General features: G+C 33.0%; 1 protein-coding gene across 1 annotated transcript in view; it reads left to right on the forward strand.

The window, feature by feature from the left end:
- Positions 1-4589: 4589 nt before the first annotated feature.
- The window catches only part of LOC106788987, a 42561-nt gene continuing 24176 nt past the window's right edge, over positions 4590-22974 (forward strand). Inside the window, exon 1 of the mRNA XM_014752756.1 lies at positions 4590-5104. Coding sequence (XP_014608242.1) covers positions 5086-5104 — 19 coding nt within the window. The 5' untranslated portion in view covers positions 4590-5085. The remainder of the gene's footprint in view (positions 5105-22974) is intronic.

Consider the following 22974-nt stretch of genomic DNA (forward strand, 5'->3'; position numbering starts at 1 on the left):
GTTTTGTATTTTTTTTATATCAAGTGGAATAAAATGTTTGTTTCGATTGTTGTAGGGTTGTGCATCCAGCTGAGTTTTGAGTAATTCAGATTATTTTTTTGTACGTTTTCTAAATGATTTTTTGTATCGTAGTATGTTATTAATTAGTTTAGGGGAAATTTGTTTATTGTTTTGTATTTGTTAGATATCAAAAGGAATAAAATGTTTGATACAATTGTTGTAGGGTTTTGCATCCAGCTGAGTTTTGAGTAATTCAGATTATTTTTTTGTACGTTTTCTAAATGATTTTTTGTATCGTAATATGTTATTAATTAGTTTAAGGGAAATTTGTTTATTGTTTTGTATTTGTTAGATATCAAAAGGAATAAAATGTTTGATACAATTGTTCTAGGGTTGTGCATCTAAGGTGTGCTACGATTCATTAATTTGAAATGATATTTATATTTTTAAAATAATTTTTATCGTAATAAGTAATAAATTGGTCATAGAAATTTGTTTATAATTTTACATTTTTCATTATAGAATATAAAATGTTTGATCCCATTTCTCGTTTTCGTATCAATAGTATAATTGTCCTAAGGTTATGCGTTCAGGTTTGCATCAAATTAAGTTTCGAATACTACGATTTATTGATTCGAGATTATTATTTATCTTTTTTGAAATAAACAATTGACATTCGTAATAAATTATTATAGTTATCGAAAAATTTCTATATAATTTCATATTTTCTTTTATAAAATATTTAAAAGAATCAGATATTGGACCCCATTTCTTGTTACCGTTTGAATATTTCGTCGATATTAACGTTACTTATACAATATACATTGTTTCTTTTTTTCTTTTCACCTGTCAAATATTTTAAATCGTTGTATTATTCCTTCCATACTCGTACACGCCTACTCGTCTTTACGTACACCAAAAAAAAGGGATAATATTATACAAAAAAAAGGAAGTAACTAACCGAAATAATTCTGTCGCCAGAATTTTCTTTCGAAAATATTTATCCTAGTCCTTAAAAAATTTCTCCTTTATTAATCCTCTCCTATCTTTTTTTATTCCCATTTTCGACAAACAAACGTTACATCGTTACCAATCGATTTTCTATTCTACCAGGAGAATGAAGAAAATAAGAAAACTAAAAAAAGGGCTTCTTTCTTTATTCGTCTGGTTCGATTTTTGAAAAAAAAAAAAAAATAAAAAGTGGCTGTTGACCGATGAAAAGATTAAAATTGAGAAAAGGAATGAACCGAAAAAAGGACGAATTAGAGAACAAAATATATATATATATATAGAAAGAAAGAATGAGATGACTTCTTCCCACCAGATATTAATAAGTTATAGCTAAAGGTAGTAGGTAGAGAAAAGGTACACGAGTAACAACAATGGGTTCGAAGGGCTCTCTCACGTGGCACGACGGGGGGTGAAGACACTGGATTCTTCTTCGAGAAGAGATTTGCTTTTGGGATAGAATTTGACAACGTGCATTCGTTGATATGTGTATATATATGTGTGTGTGTGTGTGTGTGTGTGTGTGTGTGTGTGTGTCCTTTTTATATCCCATAGAACGATGGAGAACCTAAATCAGATAAGGGAGGATACGTTTGAGAGAAACCGACAAACCGCGTTTACCATCTCATCTTCTACGATTCGCACGTATTTTTTCTTTTATACTAAACATAAGTTTGGTGGTACTCGTTTTTAAACGAATCAAGGATTCACTTTCATCTTTCGTATCTTTTTTTTACGTTTGTATATGTGTTATACATATGTTAATCGATATATATAGTTTGTTTTATTCGTTTTTGTTTCTGTTTAATGTTTCTTATGGGGTTTACTCGAAAATCAAATCTTCTGACAGGTTGTACCACGCGAGAATAGAAAAGAAAAAGAAATGAAGGATAGAATGTTTGTGTTTCATAGTTTTTTTGTGATACATTATTTATTTATTTATTTATTTATTTATTAAAATTGTTAGATGTATTGATTTAAATAAACGAAATTAGGAAACTAATTTAATATAAAGATTACTATATATAATGTAGATGATATTATTAATTGATTAAATATATTAAGTATTTATTTATTTATTTATTAAATCGATTAATGCAAAGTTAGATAAACAAAGTTAAGGAAAATAACGTGAAATAAAAATTATTATATACGATTAAGATAATATATTTATTTCATTGATTAGATTAATTAAATATATCAAAATATCGATGATAAGAATTTACATTGAAAAATATTTTATTAATGTAACTTACGATATGTATAGTAATTTATGATTTTTAAATTGTTTGAATGAAACGTTAAAAAATGAGATGACATTTAATGATATCTGGATATTTAAAAAAAAATCTCTTTGAACAATTTTCCATAGAAATATTGTCCTTTTTTTTTTTTGTATAAGAAAAAAATCAAAAATAAATCTTATTCTTTATAAAAGAATTTTTAAATAAATTATCCTAATGTGTGCAATCTATGAATAAATCGTTAACACGTTTGAAATAAAACCCTATACTAAGAGATATTAAGCACACGATAACTATTTAATTATTTTTGTTCGATTAATACCAACGGAAAGTGACGTAACGTTGTATCTTTGACTACAAATATCAAGAACATTCCTTATCTATGAAATATTAAACATAAATTCAACCACGTTACTCGTTAAACCGATTTTAATTTCTATTTTTTTCAGTCTCTATTGGTATGCGAATAAGAATTTTCTTTTTTCCTTCTCTTTTTTATTTTCAATATACGAACTACCTAATACATATAATAATATATGCTAATTATTAAATAAATATTAAAATATGTTATTCAAAGTACAGATTTTTAGATTTTTAATTATTATCTACATTTGTGATACGCAACGTTTAATTTACGATCTCTTGTTTCACTATGAGGAAACTTAAAAAAAGAAAATATTATAAAAGTATCCTCCGAACGTGTTCATTAAACTGGATACATATTCTTAACGTCTATCTATTTTTATACGTGTGTATGTGTGCGTGTTTCTATGCACCGTTATTTAACATATCGTATTAACGAATTATATCATATCGTTATTTGTCATCAGTAGTTTCTCTTATAATAAAATAAAAAGATTACAATATATACATATTATATTTACAATTATATTTACAATTATATTTACAATTATATATATATATATATATTATAATAATATTTATTTATATTTTATAATTATTTATTTGTAAATATAATATGTATATAAATATATATACACATTATATTTACAATTATTATTACAATATATATACATATTTTTGTTGTTAATTACACGAAAGAAAAATTTGCGAACACATAAGAATATAATATAAATACATAAAAGAGACAACACACACACACACACACACATATAAGTTTCAAAGTTCGATCAAGATGTTTCGTTCGTTGCACGAGACCACTCGTAATATCGTTATCACTATACGTGATCGATGACGTATTCCAAAGCGTTGACTCGTAGACATTTTTCTAACTAACAAGCAGTGTTAGTTCACTGAGCATGATCGGTGATGTAATTTATAGAAAAAGAAGGAAACATGTAGAACTAGAAAAGAAGAATAAGAAGAAGAAGAAGGAAAAAACACGTACGACACATTACAGCAGACAAACACACACACACACACACACATACACGCGAATGGGGAAGTAAAAGAATGAAGGAAAGAAAGAGACAGTTATATACATAGGATTACTGGAAATACGTAACGTACGACGACGTACTATGATTCACGCGAGATTAGAATCGAAACAACTACGACTACTACAACGATGTAAAAAAAAAAAAAAAGAAATTAAAAATAAAAAAATGAAAAGAAAAAATAATAAAAAAGTCCTCAGCCTGTGTCGCGTGTGAGGGAGGGTGTTGTTCCTCTCTTTTTCTATCATACAAAAAGCTGCGATAATCAGAAATTGTTCCCCCGAGGAGTAAGAGGTGGAGTGGTGGAGAGGTGAGGAGTGAAAACTGTACGTCGGCACACGATGTCTCCTCGACTTTTACGTATACTAATAAAAATAGATTTTACGGTTAGATTAGCACGTCATTTCGTCGAATAATTCGTAGTCATTGTGTCTCGGTGAAAGACAGGGGGGGAAACAGAACAAAAAAAAAGAAAAGTGGGCGTGTTACGAAAACACGGAAGAACGTTAAGAATTGATTCGTAAGATTCCTACGGTATGCAATGGGGGGTGGGGTGGGGGTGGGAGGGGTAGATGTTCCTTTTTCCTTTTTGCTACGAGTAAAACGATTGGTCGATATAAAAAAGGATACCTTCTAAAATATAGAAAAAAAGAAGGAGGTGAAAAAGAAAACCAAATTTTCCTTCCAGTGGACCAATGAAATTTCGGATGGGGGGGTTGTAAAAAAAAGGTATCCTTTAGAAGCACGTTCTTCTTCATCCGGGGACGTAACCGTATTAGACCACGTGCAACCTAACCGGGAATGATTCTGATTGGTCGAGACCGAGAGAAAGAGCAGCCGGCAGACGCCCACAATGTGCACGTTTATATAGTACTGCTATGCGAGAGTTCATTCATAGTTCTACACCGGTGTGTCTAGTCATTCATTAATCCGGCATACGCACGAGACGACCAACTTCGAACATCATCGCAAAACAATCACTATCAGTATACTAAACGGTCTACGTTACCGATATCTTTGAGTATTATACAAAGACAACTGAGAAGAACTGTTGTTTACCTTTACGGAACGTGCAATACGTGTATATATTTTATTAATACATATACACGTGATTGGAAAGAAATAGAACAACCCTTTTTACTACGTCATCATCTTATTCTTCATTTTGTTGTTGCTGCTGATGCTGTTGCTGTTTTTATAATCATACTTCTCACTTGTGCTGACCTGATTTTCGAGTTTGCGTGTTGAAATGCGCATGTGCGAACCCTGTATCTCAATTTACTACTACTACTACTACTATCAGTGAATTTCATCCAGAAAAAAGGAGACTTTCAAGAGGGGATATTTATATATAAAGGATTATTATTATTATTGTTGGGGTTATCACAACTAGACTCTCTTGGAATTCATCTCTAATGAGGAAAATGCAATTGGGTAAGGCCAATGATCATTTTTTGTCTATATTCTCAGATTTTTCATTTGTATTATATATATATTTATAGGTTTTAATCAGACTTAGAAGATACTTAGTTTATCTTTTATTAGTTTGAGTATCGTTGATTTTCAACGTCGTTTAAGAATTTCTTATTTCGAGGAACGTAGAAAAATTCTAAGCTTACTTATAATGTTATTGCGAACAGGTGGATTAAAGGAGAACTATCGTTGTGTTAACGGATACACAGTGTTTTTTTTTTTTCTTCTCTTACCCCACACCGTTGCGCATCGTGTCATGAGAAAACCTTTCATCGATTATTTTTTCCTCACCCCCTATCCACGAGCCATCGTCCGCGGATAAAATTAACTCGAACACTCTCTCGTTGGTGTTAACCAATCGTTATCGAGACACACATCTTTATTTGTACCCGGTATTCGAAACTTTATTTTTCTTTTCCTTTTTTTCCCCACTTTACACTTTCCGCAACATTTTTTCGAATTACTTTCTGTTCTCTTTTTAACATTCTCCCGATTTTTTCTTCTGGGTGGTTGGATTACTTGATTCTGATCTTGATCGTTGGATTTTCAAAGTTTTCCTTTTTCTACTTCGCATTGTTCGTTTTATTTCTGTTTTCCTGCAACGTGGCACGATTACTGGAAACCTAAATTTATGTTTTCCTAATCTTTCTCGATGGTAAATCGTGAGAAACTATTACACCATAGTTTTTAATCCCTTGTGAAAGAAAAAACATTAAAGAGAAGAACGTTGACGATGAAAGAAAAAAAAAAGAAAAATCTTTTCAGTCTCATACTACTAACGTGTTATAAATTACATAATGTAACGAATTATGTCAGTTATGTCAGTTACCTAACGAAATAATGAAAAAAAAGATTATCATCGATTAAAACTAAAATCGATGATTTCATAAGAAAACAATTGTCTCGAGAGGTAAATAGTTATCTATATGATTCATCTACGTGGCGCCCAAGTTGATGCCACCTCGTTATTACTAATCATAAAATATCTTTCTTATCTAATTGCAATGACTTTCTTTTTTTTTTTCTTCTTCTTCTTCAAATCGTTCGGAACGGAAGAACTGGATTTGTTCGCGAAAGACAAGAAGCGTGGTGCGTGGGTGTTGTTGAAGGAGTGAAAACGCGTACACACACGTACACACACGTACATACACTTACACATACGCGAACAGGGTGCTAAGTTAATTAAGTTCGCCTACTCGTTAAGGAAAAACGTCAATCGTGATTCTGCGTATCGAGAAAGGAAACAAAAAAGAAAAGAAAAGAAAAGAAGAGAGAGAGAAAAAAAATAGTAAATTACTAGAAATCTAGGGGAAGTATATTTAACGAGAAAAATAATCGTTTTTAATTAAAATAACATAGAAAATTCTTTTGTAAATGTGCCGTGATCTTTCGAGTTTCAAATAAAAATGTTTACAAAATAATGAGAATTAAACGGGAGTCTAGGGGGGGGAGGGGGAGGGGGAGAGAAAAAAATACGAGGAATCACGGAATTCTGAAGACTGGAAGGATGTTAACGTTAACCCGAAAAAAACAAAAACAAAAAACAATTAGTCTAGTACCTGGAAACCAAGGACTTGGTTTAATACTCAATTGTATTTCCGTTTCGATGACTAGGAAAACAAAAAAAAAAGGAAAAAAGGTGAAATTCATAGTCATCGCGAGTGTGACTATATCTCGCGTTGGTGTAGTCAGCTTAGCGTGACGCGTACGGTACCATCAGATTTTCTATTTTCTCGCTTAGTCGCATCTCCAATCTTTGCACCTTCCCACTGTATTTTGTTTTACGTAATTCGAAAACGAGACAGAACGAGGGACTTCCCTCGCGAGGAAACCCCGATGATGATTTTCTTTTTCTTTTTGTTTTTCTACTTCTTCTTCTTCTTCTTCTTCTACCGGATCAAGATTCTTATCGGAAAACCTCGAGTGAGTCGGTTTGTGCATTTCATTTCCCGAGTAGATAACTTTCCGAATATAAACGATAGGCTTAAACATTTTTTAACTTTTTTTTTTTTTGTTTAAACATTACGATGTTTGTTTTTCAAAAATATGAATCATTCGTACACGTTTGATTATTCAAATCTTCATTTTTACACGCACAAACAACCGATTAATTATTATTAAATTTTTGTCTCTCTCGTAATAATATTTAATATAATAATACAAAAGAAAAAGGGGTTGAAGGGAGGGTGGAGGGGGGTGGGGGGCGAAGATGTTACGTTGAGGTATTTTTGTTGTTGTTGTTGTTGTTCGGGTGTCGGTCAGCAAACGAGATTATTCGCATTTTGAACGCTTTTCGAAGATCGGCTGCAGGGTTTGGGTTTGGGTAGCGTGCAACAGACCGAGGTGGGTTAATTAACGACGTGACGTCGTAATTGGCGGGGGTAATTCGATCCCCTTTAGCGGGAGAACGTCGGCTCGCGCACGTCGTTAAATTAAAATCGTGTTGGGACGAGAGGTGGGAAGAGAATCGTGGCAACCTGTCGACCGTGTTGTTGGTTGTTGTTGTTGTTGTTGCTGCTGGTGCTTCTGCTTCTGCTGCTTGATCCTGGATCCTTAAGTTGAGACACGGGCAACCTTCCAATTTGTAAACGCATAATAATATTCGTATAATTTGCTCGGTGCTAATGGGGATTACACCGGTAACCATCGTTAAACTAATGTACCAATCACTGGACTCCCCTTTACCGATACTTAAATAATTATCTTTCTTTTTGTTCTCAATTATTTTTCTCAATACTTACCGGATTGAATAATTTTTTAGACAGAAATGATACTCATTAATTGCACATACTTAACGATTGTGAACAGTGATGACCGAATATTTTTTTCTGTTAACGTAAACTGTATTTAATTGATGAACGCATATATGCGTCCTTAAGTCACACGGATCGGTGCTTTAAAAAAGTTCGATCGATATCCGTTTGACTATCATCTGATGAATTGTCAAACTATTGTCCCAATTACTATACTTAAAAGAATTACTTTTATTTGTTTAAATTATTGTTTCAATACAAACCGGATTGAATAATTTTTTGGACAGAAATGATACTCGTTAATGGCACATACTTAACGATGATCGAATATTTTTTTCTGTTAATGTAAACTGTGTTTAATTGATAAGCGCATATATGCGTCCTTAAGTCACAAGGATTGGTTTTTTAAAGAAGTTCAATCGATATTCGTTTGATGAACATCTGATGAATTGTCAAACTAATATCCCAATCACTATACTTAAAAGAATTACTTTTATTTGTTTAAATTATTGTTTCAATACGAACCGGATTAAATAATTTTTTAGACAGAAATGATACTCGTTAATGGCACATACTTAACGATGACCGAATATTTTTTTCTGTTTCCGTAAACTGTGTTTAATTGATGAACGCATATATGCGTCCTTAAGTCACAAGGATTGGTTTTTTAAAGAAGTTCAATCGATATTCGTTTGATGAACATCTGATGAATTGTCAAACTAATATCCCAATCACTATACTTAAAAGAATTACTTTTATTTGTTTAAATTATTGTTTCAATACGTACGAATAATTTTTAACGGAAACGATACTCGTGAATGGCACACGGTTTAACGATTGCGATTGGTGCGAATCGAATGCTTTTTTCAGTTAACGTAAACTATATTGAATTGATAAGCGCATATATGCGTCCTTAAGTGACACGGATCAGTGCATTAACGAGTTTCGTTCGTTCCGCTGATCGTTCTGACGAAACAAACGTCAGTCTTTTGACTGGTATGCGTTATCTCGACTCGTAATAATATCTTATCGGTGACGTATCCCGACGTTCAGAGATATCATTTGTTAATTTCCTCTCGCGTCTCGATGACATGCCGACGAATAGATTATTAAGTATCGCTTTAAAGAGAAATATATCCGTTCGATTGTTTGCAAACAATTCAATCCTACAACACTTCGATTATCATCTGTCCTAATATTTTATTTGAACCCTTTTCAATGAACGCGCCTAACAAAACAATTGCAATCACTAAAAAACCGAACAATTCAATTAATTATTTCTCTCGTTCAAAAATAAAATTTATTAATAAATATGTATCATAGGGAAATTGGACATTAAAAATAACTAGAACTTAAGTTTTGATCAAACTGGACGTTTCGTTTCTTTATTGGGACTTCTTTTTTCAGCAACTCAATCTCTAACAAATATGTATCGCAGGGAATTTGGAAATTAAAAAGAACTAGAACTTAAGTTTTGATCAAATTGGACGTTTCGTTTCTTTATAGGGACTTCTTCAGCAACTTAATCTCTAAAGTTCAGCATCTTTTTTATTTAAGCAGACATACATTCTTGTAATATTCAAAAAACTACACATCTAAACTTTGTTATCTCTTGATCCGTTATATTTGAACACTCAAACAAAACTATTAAGTTGTTGAAGAAGTTCCAATAAAGGGACTAAACGTCCAATTAATCAAAACGAAGTTCTAGTTCTTTTGAATGTCCAAATTTTATTTCTGGACGAGAGAAACAACTAATTCAGTCTCTAACGTTCAGCGTCTTTTTCATTTGAGCAGAGTCCTACATTCTTGTAATATTCGAAAAACTAAACACCTAAACTTCGTTGTATCCTAATCCGTTATATTTAACTTATTACCAACCTTTAACAATTTCGATAAAAGTAAAATAATCCTTAAACTAATGACAATAGAACAAATTGACAAATATCTTAAATCGGACGCATATAAGCGCCCACATCGTTCAAAGGGTTGAACCGTTAGAAAAATCAGCGAATAATCATGAACCAATACACCCACGTTGCTAAAAGTGATACAATAACAGGTGGGGGTAACAACAGAGTAGTTTACAAAAAGGTATTAACATCGGGTGCACTGTTCGATAAAAATAAACGATTATTTCGATTTCCGAGTACAACAACGAATAAGAAAAAGAATAAGAATAAGGAAGGTAGACAGGCTGGCTCGTCGAGGCGCGGCACAAAGTAAAGCGGAGAGGAAAACGAAGAGAGTTCGTAGAGTAGAGTGGTGTGGTGTGTGGTGCGTCAGGTAGAGTGGGCTGGTGGAGGAGAGGTGGCCTGGCAAGGAGAGGAAGGAAAGAGGAGGTGGTGGTACCACTGATGTGAGTCGAGTCGAGTCGAGGCGCGGCAAGGTGCGAGAGAAACAGAGAGAGAGAAAGAGAGTGAGTGAGTGAGTGTGTGTGTGTGAGAGAACGAGAGAAGCAACTAGCTAGTCTCTCAAGTAACTGGGAGTTGCGAGTCCGGGGGAACTCAGTCAGCACGAGATCGGCAAGCCGAATGGTCAACCGCGCCGATACCCTCCCGGCTTTGAAAAAAGTACGCGCGAGACAACGAGGAACCGAAAAAAGGGAGAGAAAGATTTAAAAAAAAAAGATTGAGAAATAAGGGTGAGAAAATAGAAAGAAAAGAGTTAGAGGACAGAGGGAAAAAAAATAAAGGGCAGTAAGGGCGTCGTGGGCAACTAAAGGGCGCCTCGAATGTCAACTGAGTTTTTCATTCGCGTCGACCGCGTCGCGACGCTTCCAAATTATTTCGACAAGGTTGATATTGCTGCTGTTGTTGCTGCTGTTGTTACTGCTGCTCCTGCTGTTGTTGTTGTTGTTCCTGATATTGCATCGTTGTTATTGTTTATATTGTTATCGGTGGTAATAGATTTGCCGCGTGAGATTCGCGCTGACATGTGGAGATTCCTGGTACGATGTTACGTCACCCTGACGTCCATTTGACGCATCATTGATCGAGACGATCCGATCGTGTTAATATCAGTTTACTCAGTTTTATCTTGTTCATTGATTTTTTTTTTTGTCTATCTATCTATCTATCCGTTTTTTTTTTCTCTACTTCTTCTTCTTTTCATTACTCAAATCGCATTGTGCATTTTCTTATCGGTTTGATCGTAAAAAATTGTCGTGATTAATAATAGAACAAGAAAAAAAGGGAAATAAGAAAGACTTTTTCGGATTGATCGGGAAATACAACGAAGAAGAAAAGCTCTGTTGCCTTTTCTAACCCCCTCCCGCCAGCCCCAACTCGATCAAGGGAGGCGGAAGTGCGCGAGTGGTGGATGAGGACGAGTTCAAACGGCCTGGAGAACCCGAAGAGGAATTTCTTCTCCAAGAGGACAAGGAAGAGATGATCTTCGAGCTGTTGTTAATGGCCTCACCGTTGTTCGCCCTCGCCACACTAAGGCGGTGTGTGTACATTGCTAGATCCTTTTTTTTCTATCATATTTAATTATTTTTTTTCCGTATATATATTGTTTATATAGATTTATTTGATTGTCCTTTAGTTTCTATTTTTTTTTTTTTATTCTCACACAGCAGTTAAATTAAGTATCCACAACTTGTCGGACGATTAATCGTCGTTTCTAATGCAATTGCAAGGTAACAACAATTTATAGTTAAGAATAGTATTGTGTAGACGAGTATTACGGTTGGATAGAGAACACGTTAGAAGTAATAGTAATCCTTAGTTATAGGGAATGATAATAATCGTTTTTATTTGCTCGGCTTTTTGACCGGCACACTTGCTTGCCAGAGTGCATGCCGCGAACTGTGAGAGAAAATAAAAAAAAAAGAAATAATGAAAAAAAGAAGAATAAGCGACGAATCACGTGTACGTATCGTTACAGATCGTCTTCTTAGAATTAATAATAAAAATAAATAAAGTAACGTAGAAAGAGGAATCGGTTGGTTTGTAGCAAAACGAACGTCCCGACTGAAAACGTTTCGTCAGGTAACGTCGTACTTTTTAATGACGCAATGACACGTGAGGATTCTTCCATGCGACGGGTTTCATGCGAGTACCGTTTACCCCACCCCCACCCATCCCCAGTCTTTCTAACCCCCATAATGATTTCCATTAATCGAATTCTGTGAATTCATTTTATGGGCTACAAAGTAAAACACATATTTTGATTCCACAATTTATTGTGCAGCTATATAAAATTACTAGAAGTTACTAGAAATTATGATTAATGTCGAATGGTAGAAAATGAAACAAAATTTATCACGTTCAATCGATTAGGATTAAGGAATTTATGTTGAGAGAACAAACCAACGAAATGCAATTGCGATTGGTTAGATCAGTCAGTCAGTTTAAATCTTGAGTATCATCTTTGGTGGTATCATTAATTCGAAAATGTGACTTTAGTGGTTCTCCCCCCTCCTGTAAAAGATATCAGCAGCAAGTATCCTATGTATGTTTATTTTTCATTGGGATAGGATCGACGGTCATTCGTCTAGACGTCCACCCTTCGGCTTGTTGGGACCGTTGGAAACGTTCTTCTGATCAGGGATCGGGGTTCTCGACTTCCTAGATTGTAATTATACGATAATCTTGTTGACTAAACGTACCCGTCGGGTTAGAAACATCGAAATAATTTATTATCTCGCGACATTATCTTTTGCGCGCGCGCGCACACACCGTAATCATGTACTCGTAGTTGAAGGTGTTAGTTCGCGAAAAGTAATCGCGCTAATATTCCGTATAATTTGTTTACGTACAATACTGTCAATTTGTAATAGATGAAAAAAGATGTTGAAGAAAATGAGAGAGAGAAAATAAAAAAAAATGATGTAGAAAATAATCGAGTTACGTTTCGCACGTAGGATTTTCTATCTCTTTTTCTCTCACACATACACACAATAACATTAATGCGACACAAGAAGTTATATTTAAAAACTTACGTTCGAAAAAAAAAAAAAAGAAAAAATCATCGTTGATTATACCCGTACGATAAACCGCTCGAGCATTCGGGCTATCATCATAATCGATGACATCATAATCTCAATACGCGAACGAATACTTTGCCAGTGTGATGTCAGAATAATTTGAAAATAAGTTCATTGAATTATCTGTAACAATAATATTCTCATAGAATATATATTTCATCAATCATTATTTAATAAATAATATAATACACATTGGGGTGTAGAAACGATCAGAAAAATGCATCATAAATATATTTAATCTATTTTCTTGTGATTTTATCTTTTTCGTTATATATATATATACAAACAAACAAACAAAATAATTTTAAAAATGATTTACACGATTATATTTCTCGAACGTTCGGTAATAAATGCAACACGATCTTGGAAAAATATCTCGTTCGGTCGTTAAATTATCCAGGATTTAATTGTTACTTGATTTATATAATAGAAAACATTTATATGATAATAATTAACGATAGAATGACTAAGCAATAAACTGAGTCAGTGTTTTAAGAGGGGGAGGAGGAGGAGGAGGAGGACTAGCTGATTGACTGACTCGTTGAGATAGCACGCGTCGTGTTTATTTGGCTTCGGTCTAAGAACCGAAAAAGTGGGTGGGTAAGAAGATCGAGGATCGTCTAAGATTTCTCCCTTAGTTCATGTATGCTTGATATAATTTGATTTTGTTGTGACTATGTGGTGTTCTTTTCCTCACCCCCACCCCCACCCCCCCCCCAAATCCCCAATCCCCTCAACCTCCTTCCTTCCATCCTTTTCTCGCGTGTCATTGTTGTTTGAATGTATCCTAAACGATTATACGATTTCAAATTAAAGGGGGAATCATTTAAAAAATCAGAAAAAAAAAACCATTGTCGTAGCCTTTCAACGAGTCTCAGATCATCGATTGGAAAATATTCTGTACAATTTTTAATTTAATTAAGTTCTACTTCTTTTCATGTCCAAGTTCCCTATGAACTTATATCATCAAAAAATTATAATTTTGGACGAGAGAAAATACTGAATTCTGTACAATATTTTAAATGTAACATCTAACTGACAAAAACAAATGGTGAATTTCGCATTCGAAATCGCGATGTGAAATATAGTTGACAGTAGAAGATGAATAATACTGTTTCTAAGCGTTGTTAGATCTTTGGGATAGGAATGGGACTCTAGTAAAGGAAGATTAAAACAATCGCTAAGTGAAAAGTATCCTTATCGAATCTATCCGTCGGATAACGTGACAAATAATACATTGCTAGTAAGCGTCGGTTAACGCAACACGTACGATTGGATAAGTAACTTATTCTAATTCGCATAATTTTTTCCTTCATTTTTATTCGTCATCCCTCTTGAAATTTCAATTTTTGAAAAAAAAAAGAATCTAATAAAAGTTCGTTTAGTATCATTCGAGCTATTAACTGTTTTCATTTGATATTAAATAAATATTCTTGAGTATATCATTGATGGTACACAAACATGGTACTTTGGAGTACAGGTAACATTTTTTATAGGTTCCTAAAAAATACCGTGTTATATTAAACCCAAACTTAATTATACCATTGCTTTATTATTTAGTTTTGTAAATATGTTAAACAAAGATCATATTATCCAATATCTGTAAAAGTATAACGTACCAAAATTTTCTTGCAATTTTCTTCTAGAGTTATACCAAAACCGTGTTGCAGAAAAGTTACCTGTACTATGAAACGATTATTATCGATCGGATTGTTTGAAACATAAAAAAAGGGGACTGGGGGGGTGTCGGGCAGTTAAAAAGAGGACGACGTGGGTGCAAAAGAAAGTTGCGTGAAACTCGAAAGTACGAACATTTTCCATCCGAGTGTCAATCGTTGGGTTCGTTGGGTTGTATGTCGCGGGTCGCAGAAAAAAAGAAAAAAAGACTTGCGTGTGCTGTGTTGATTCGGGATACACATGGACTGTGTTTGCTATGGGGTACCATCGCGGATCCCTTTTTTTTTCTGGTCTCTCGTAGAGGAGTCCCCAACCACCCTCCACCACCCCCCTTCCTTCCTCTCACTCGTTCGAGTCACAACACTAGTAAAGTTACAAAAGCCAAAGGCAAACAGATCCGGGGACGGGCCTTAACCGGTTTATCAAACACTCGTGCCCGTGCCCGTGCCCGTGCCCCTAAGGTGGTCTGTCTGTCTGTCTGTCTGTCTTCCGTTGTCCCGTTGAAAGCACCAAAGACACCAAGACCAATGAGAATCCAACTGAGGTGAGATTTAGTTAACTACAAGTTAGATGACAACTTTCTCACCAATCTTCACTTTTTCCTGGATCGTTCTCTCTTTGTTTCTTTTTTTTTTCATGTTTGAAAGAAAAAAATGCCACCCCACCCAACTAACTCGGGCCCGTTCCCCCTTCACGCGGATGATCGTTCACGAAGGCGGAGAGGTGTAGAAGAAGGAGGAGTCAACACTGGAGTCGGGACAAACCTTCATCTTTTGTTGTCCTCCTTTTTCTTCATCTTTACTTATGGTGTATATATATATATATGTGTATCTACTCGGTGAAACTCGTTGTTATATTCTTTTTCTTTTTCTCGGTCAAAATCGTTAACACCTTCTCTAAGTTAACCCGCTGCACCCCCCCCCCCACACCCCAACCCCTAATACAAATTCGGATACATTATTATTTTTAATCAGTTGTTTCTCTTGTACAAAAATAACAATTCTTAATAAGAAGGTATCAAAGGGAATTTGAGCATCAAAAAATGAAGTAGAACTTAATTTTTCTAAGTTGGACGTATCGTCCCTTTATTAAGACTTCTTCAGCAACTTAATCTTGTTTTTTGTATTATCCGTTATAATTTATTAACACATAACGAAGTGTAGATGTTTTGTGTGTTCGAATATTAAAATAAAAATACAAATGTATGTCTACTTAAAGAAAAATGACGCTGAACTTTAGAAATTAAGTTGCTGAAGAAGTCCCAATAAAGGGACGAAATGTTCAACTTAGTAAAATTAAGTTCTACTTTGTTTTTTTATGTCCAAGTTCCCTGTGATACATTCTTATTAAGAATTATTATTTTTCTTACTTTCGGTGTAACTCATTTATGGGAGAGGGTTGGGTGTGAATTATTAAATTAAGTTAATTAAAGGAATTAGGCAAATTTATTTAATAATAATTATATATTTACCTGTTTATCAAAAACATGTCTTGTTGAATTAAATRATAAGTTTATTCTGCCCATTGAATTAAATTTAAAAGGCTGCAGTATATTGACTGTACAAAGGTAGCAAAATCAATAGTTTTTTAATTGAAAACTTGAATGAAAGAATTGATAAAATATAAACTGTCTCTAATTTATTTAATTTGAATTTAAATTTAAAGTTAAAATGCTTTAATWAATTTATTAGACGATAAGACCCTAAGAATTTAAAAATATTAATTTAAAATTTTTTATTTTGTAATTTTTAATTTATTATATTAATATTTTTTTATTGGGAGGGTAATTAAATTTTAGAACTTTAATTTATATTGAACATAGATAAATGAAATTTTAATGATAATTTTGATAATTATAAGAGTAAATTACCTTAGGTATAACAGCGTAATAATTTTGGAAAGTTCATATTAATAAAATTGATTGCGACCTCGATGTTGAATTAAAATAAAAATTAAGTGAAGAAGCTTCAAATTTTAGTCTGTTCGACTATTAAAATTTTACATGATTTGAGTTCAGATCGGTGTAAGCCAGATCGGATTTAATCTATAAATTGATTTATTAATATTTTATTGTACGAAAGGACTTAGGATTCATGCGCGCATGGGTTTTGAAAATTGACAAAAATAAAAATGAAAATGAACAACGGCATTTTCTTCGTGTATTTTTACTGGGTCGATAAACGAAACCAGACTCCGATTACGAAGGTAATACCCACGTTGAGGATGATTAATCGTTCTAGTAGGGCTTCACACGAAGTGGAAAGAAGGTTCGATAATATATATACCGAGAAATAATAATGTATGCCGTGGGAAATGATAAACCGTGTGACCCCGAAAGTACTTCGTGTAACAACTGTCGTACTTTCGTATATTCGTTTACCTTAAAACCAAAGAAAAAGAAAAAGAAACAGAAAAGAAACAGAAAAAGAAATGAAAAAAAAAAAAGAAAAATGATACGAGAGAATAAGTTACATACTTATGGTGGTAAGAGGGAGGAAAGGGGAGAAAGTTGAAAAGCAATTTGGTGATACACAAAATTACATATCCGTGTCGAATCGAATTGCACGGCGGAAAGAAATATCGCAAATGAACGAGTCTCGAAATTGTAACGATTGCGAGAACAGAAAGGATTGGGGTCTCGTTTTTGTTTTAACCCCGTTTCACATTCTGTTTCCGATTTGTTACAAATTTTCGTCAAGAAAGAAAAGATCGAAATGTACGAGTTTCGTGATCGTATCGATTAGAATAATTTTTCATTTGAAATTCGTTCTAATCGTGCATATTATCGCTTTGATTTATATAAGCGCATATATGCGTCCAACGAAATCAAAATGAAAAAGTTTCGATCATATTGATTACATCAAATCGATGGAAATGTTTGATTTAGGATTCGTTCTAGTTGTGCATATTAACGCTTTGATTGACATAGACGCATATATGCGTCCAACGAAATCAAGATGAAAAAGTTGCGACCATATTAATTACATCAAATCGATGAAAATGTTTGATTTAGGATTCGTTCTAGTTGTGCATATTACTGCTTTGAGGTTTATAGGCGCATATATGCGTCCAACGAAATTAAGATGAAAAAGTTTCGATCATAATGATTACATCAAATCGATAAAAGTTTTTGATTTGGGATTCGTTCTAATCGTGCATATTATCGCTTTGATTTATATAAGCGCATATATGCGTCTAACGAAATCAAAATAAAAAAGTTTCGATCGTATTGATTACATTGAATTGATGAAAGTTTTTGATTTGGGATTCGTTCTAGTCGCGTATATTACTGCTTTGAGGTTTATAGGCGCATATATGCGTCCAACGAAATTAAGATGAAAAAGTTTAGATCATCAAATCGATAAAAGTTTTTGATATGGGATTCGTTCTAATCGTGCATATTATCGCTTTGATTGATATAAGCGCATATATGCGTCTAACGAAAACAAAATAAAAAAGTTTCGATCGTATTGATTACATTGAATCGATAAAAGTTTTTGATTTGGGATTCGTTCTAGTCGTGTTTATTAACCCTTTCAATGCTACGGACGCATATATGCGCTTATCAATTTGTTTTTCTATCTACCACCATGATTCGAAGTTCTTCTCTTTTTTCTTCGTTTATAACAATGAAAATAGTTCACATTACCAATCAAATCATTCCGTTGTCAGTGATTTCAATTGTTCTGAACTTAAAGGGTTAATTAAAACATCGATAAAGAATATCGGGTTACAGGTTTAGAAATAAAATAAATGAAACAAGAGAGAATATTTTGGCAGGAGGATCTTTCGTAGGACGTAGTGCCGAGCCCTTTGACGTAGTCAGAGAGTTTAGTTCAGGAGGAGGAGGAGGAGGAGGAGGGGGAGGAGGGTTTCTTCTTCCTACGTCCCTTTCGGTGTCGCCTGGGCTTGACTTACGTCCTACGTTCGCAAATAAAAAGTAGAAATAAAAATTTCAAATGGAAAAAAAGAAGAAAAAGAAAAAGCTAAGTTTGTCGCGCGCGCGTGCACACACACCACACACACACACACACACACACACGTTCACGTCTCCATTCTCTTTCTTTCTCTTTCTGTCTGTGGTTTCGGGTTCAGCAGGGTTCACCGGACATATTATGGGACAGGCGTGCACTCCAGCGTGAAATGAAAATATTATGCCAGCGCCCATGAGTGGTGTCGGCCCCGTGCCACACATCGAAGGATCGCAACTTTGTTGCCCTTTGAAAGGGCGTCGACGAGAAAAGAACATTTTCAAATCCTTTCCTACGGTTTTAAAGCTAACGTAATCGTTCACACGGTTGTTTTGTTTTTTTAATAGACTTCACATGTTTTTTACGCTAAGGTGTGTATTGTTTCGAAAACATTTTTCAAATGATTTTTTTTTTTACCAAGAAAACTTTTCTTCTGACATTTATCAAACAAAACTTTCCATACCTGATAGATTATGATATTTCGAAATGTTTAATAACCTTCAGATCTTGATTATTAAACCGTACGTTTATATTGTTATCTCAAAAGGTTTTACCGTAACGGATAAGTTATTCGCATAATTCCAAGCGTGGGATTAAAATATCAAGGCGATATTCGAAAGGTCGAATTCAAATCTTCGTACCTTTTTTTTTCAATATTTTTCTCCAAAAAGTTTAATATAAATTTAGAATATTTTCAACATTGTTTTCGTATTAAATCGAATAGGCAGAAAAATAGACAGAAAATTCGTTTGAGTATTTCTTCGATTACGCGAAGATGAATCATAATTTTCTTTTAAGTTATTCGTTGAAAAGTTTTATTATACAATTGAAAAGTAACTTTACGAACCTTAGTTGATTATTTCATTCGTCACAGACTTTACCTTGCAACTGTGTCCTTCGTTAATGCGTCAAAAGTTGCAACGCGAGACGATGAAATATATTTGAGATTGCCGACACATTAACGTCCGTACTTCCCGTAATTAGATCACGCCATTGACGGTGTTTTCATCATTGTATCGACTATTTAACTCTCTCATGGATTTAATCGTTTCCCAAGCGGCATTATGGTTGTCACCGTTCGGCCATTTAGAATTGTTGTTTCTTTTTTTTTGCTTTCAACCAAACGAGGACAGTTTCGCGTGGATGATTTTACAAAAGAAAATATCTACATAGATATAACTAAACAAAAAAAATAGAAAATCTGGTGTGTGTACTTATGTACGCACGTAAGAAGTTATACTTCTAACGAACATAACCTCACTAATCTCAAAAATAACTTCAATTATTCTGCATGCCAATATTAAATACTTTAAATTTATCGAAAAGACGATAAAATGATAAAAAATAAAATTAAGATATTAAATAATATTGTTCAAGGTTTAATTAATAACAATAATCAAATTTATTTTAATAATTTCATTATTTGTTATATATATATTTACGGAAGTATTTATTTATACCGTGGGACCTATAAGTTTTTATTAAAGTAATCACAAGTGCATTTAGATGCCAACCCAATAATGCATACCTTAATTAACCTCCAAAAAAATTTGTATTACTAATATTCACGAATAATCAATGTTTTTGAAGATATTCACAGTTTCTTAATATCAATTACCATTGTATATAATAATTAAATAAATTTCAAAGCACATAAATAATTCATTTTTATTTGTATCGATATAAAAACACATGTTGTGTGCATAAAAATATCAGAATATAGATGTCAGTCAACACTAAATGTAAATTTGACATCGTTGTGCCTGCGCATGCGCATAGTAATTACCAACAAACTTCACAGTGTTGATTTTTCGGTCGCATACGTAAAATTCACTCTACTATACTAAAAGAAGTATAACTTCAAAAAAAAAACAGGAAAATATATTTATCGTTTAGTTAGTCCACACACACACACACGCATAGTAATCGTTGATTTTGAAAAACTTGACGAAGGTTTGCTGGGGATCAAAGAAAGAGATCTCGATACGGCGTCAGACAACAACTTGTCTGCCCCATGACAACAACGAACGAGTGAGGTTGAAACCTTGATGAAGCATCGGGAGTTACTTTTTGCGCCAATTTGTTAATCGATGTCTACTACTGTTAGTATCGAGGAGAGAAAGATCGAATGAAAAGAGTTCAGTAATAAATAAATATATAAATAAATAAATAAATAAATAAGAGTACTAATACTACTACTCTGTAAATCGTATTCTCGTGCGAAAGAAAGAAATAAAGTGGAACTTATGGTGAGGTTGGGACAGGAGCCCGTAATAAAACCTGAGTCTGTAGATATATAAATTCAGTTTCATACATTCCCGTCTGGTTTTCTGATGAGTTCTGCTGTAGTCTCAGCTACCGGTTGCCGATACTTCGATTTTTCTCGAATAATCTTTCGTTGTTTAACCCTTTCAATTAAACGATTGCAATCACTCGGAAACGGAATGATTTTTATCTAGTAATTTTTCATTATTTTCATAAAATAAAAGAAAAGGAAACAAATTTCGTGTCAAGAAAGCTTTCGTTGAACGCATATATGCGCCCCTATAGCATTCAAAGGGTTAAGAAAAGTTAATCTTCTTATGGTATGCAAGTTAAACAAAATATCTTACACATTTTCCAACGTTTAGCATTTACATTATTTAAGTAAGTTAATTAGTTAATGAATATTTCTTCGATCTTTTCATCTATTGTCAGGTTTTTATATTGATGATTTTTACCAAGTTAATGTGCAACAAAATTATTCGATATTTTAAGAGAATAACTTATCATTTAAAATTTATTGTTCCAAAATGACCCTTTTAAAAAATACGATACATTAAATATGTATTGATACAATATCACCATGTTATTTAAAATGATTTATTTTTTGTAAGAGTACTACAAACACATATATATGAGATTATTAATTATTTAATAACAATATGATTTGTCCTGTCACTTTCCACGTGACTTACGACCTATACTAATTAAAATCGTGTTATAGTCTTTACTTTAACGTAGGGTAACCCTTCGAATGCTGAATACTTTTAATTAAAGTATTTTCTACGAATAAAATAATTTGAAGATACTAATATTAATAAATTATATTTAATAATTACAATTTTTGTTTTCCTCACACCAATAATATTTTCATCTGACAAGATACAAGAAAAATATTACATTATTTTAAACACACACGTATCAAGTTTTACCAAACTCATATATACGTTCATAATACTCAAAGGGTTAATTCTTTATCACCGATAAATAAATGTAAAAAAAGAAAACTCACGAAGGTAGTTTTCGGTTCTTCTCCTGGCAGGGGAGAATCATTCTTTCGTTTCGGGCCATTACGTTGACTGAGAAATACGAAATACCGATTCGTTCCCATTTACGAGGTATAAATACGAGATAAACTGATCGTAACGACATGTAGGATTTATCGGAACGCGTGTAGTTATTAAAGGGGCATTAAACGATGTTACGCTTGTTCGCGGAACGTGCTCCAACTTCGTTGTTTCTTATTTTTATTCCTTTTATTTCTCTTTTCTCGCGGTTACACGGTAAGATATATACGAACGTTCGTTCTGTTAACGCATACACGCACACACAGATACACATATGTGCGTATCGATATCAATGTCAGAATCGAACAAGATCGTACTAAAATTCTTACCGATTTAATCCGAAGTTGGTATGAACCATTCGAAGTATTGTAATTTAGGATTAGCTTGGATTACTTTTCGGTTTAATTGTAACTAGTTGCTAATTGTTTAGATTTACGAGCAGCAAACGGTATCTTTCGTTTGATTTGATTTTATTTTACGGGATAAACTCTATGAGGTTACGAAAAAATCCAAATAATTTTGCTGATCATTCGTCGAAAAGTTTGACAATAATAATAATAATAATAATGATAGGAAAAATATGTTACTAAGAGTTACTAGATAACTTTTATTATTTTCCTAATATCAATGATTTCTAATATTTTTTTGTAGATTATTATTATTATTATTATTATTATTATTATTGCTCGGATTTACGAGCACCAAATGGTATCTTTCGTTTGACTTGATTTCATTTGATTTTATTTTATAATAAAAATATATAAACCCCATCAGGTAATGAAAAAATCGAAATAATTTTGATCATTCGCCGAAAAGTTCGACAATAATAATAATAATAATAATAATAATAATAATAATAATAATAATAATAATAATGATTAACTTTTATTATTTTACTAATATATCAATGATTTCTAATATTTGTTTGTAGATTTTTATTATTATTATTATTATTATTGCATGTTATTGTTTGGATTTACGAGCACCAAATTGTATCTTTCATTTGATTTCATTTGATTTTATTTTATTTTACGGAATAAACTCTATGAGGTTACGAAAAAATCAAAATAATTTTGTTAATCTTTCGTCGAAAAGTTTGACAATAATAATA

Source organism: Polistes canadensis, unplaced genomic scaffold (genome assembly GCF_001313835.1).
Source record: "Polistes canadensis isolate GaletaPanama2010 unplaced genomic scaffold, ASM131383v1 scaffold_159, whole genome shotgun sequence".
In the NCBI taxonomy this organism is placed as follows: Eukaryota; Metazoa; Arthropoda; class Insecta; order Hymenoptera; family Vespidae; genus Polistes; species Polistes canadensis.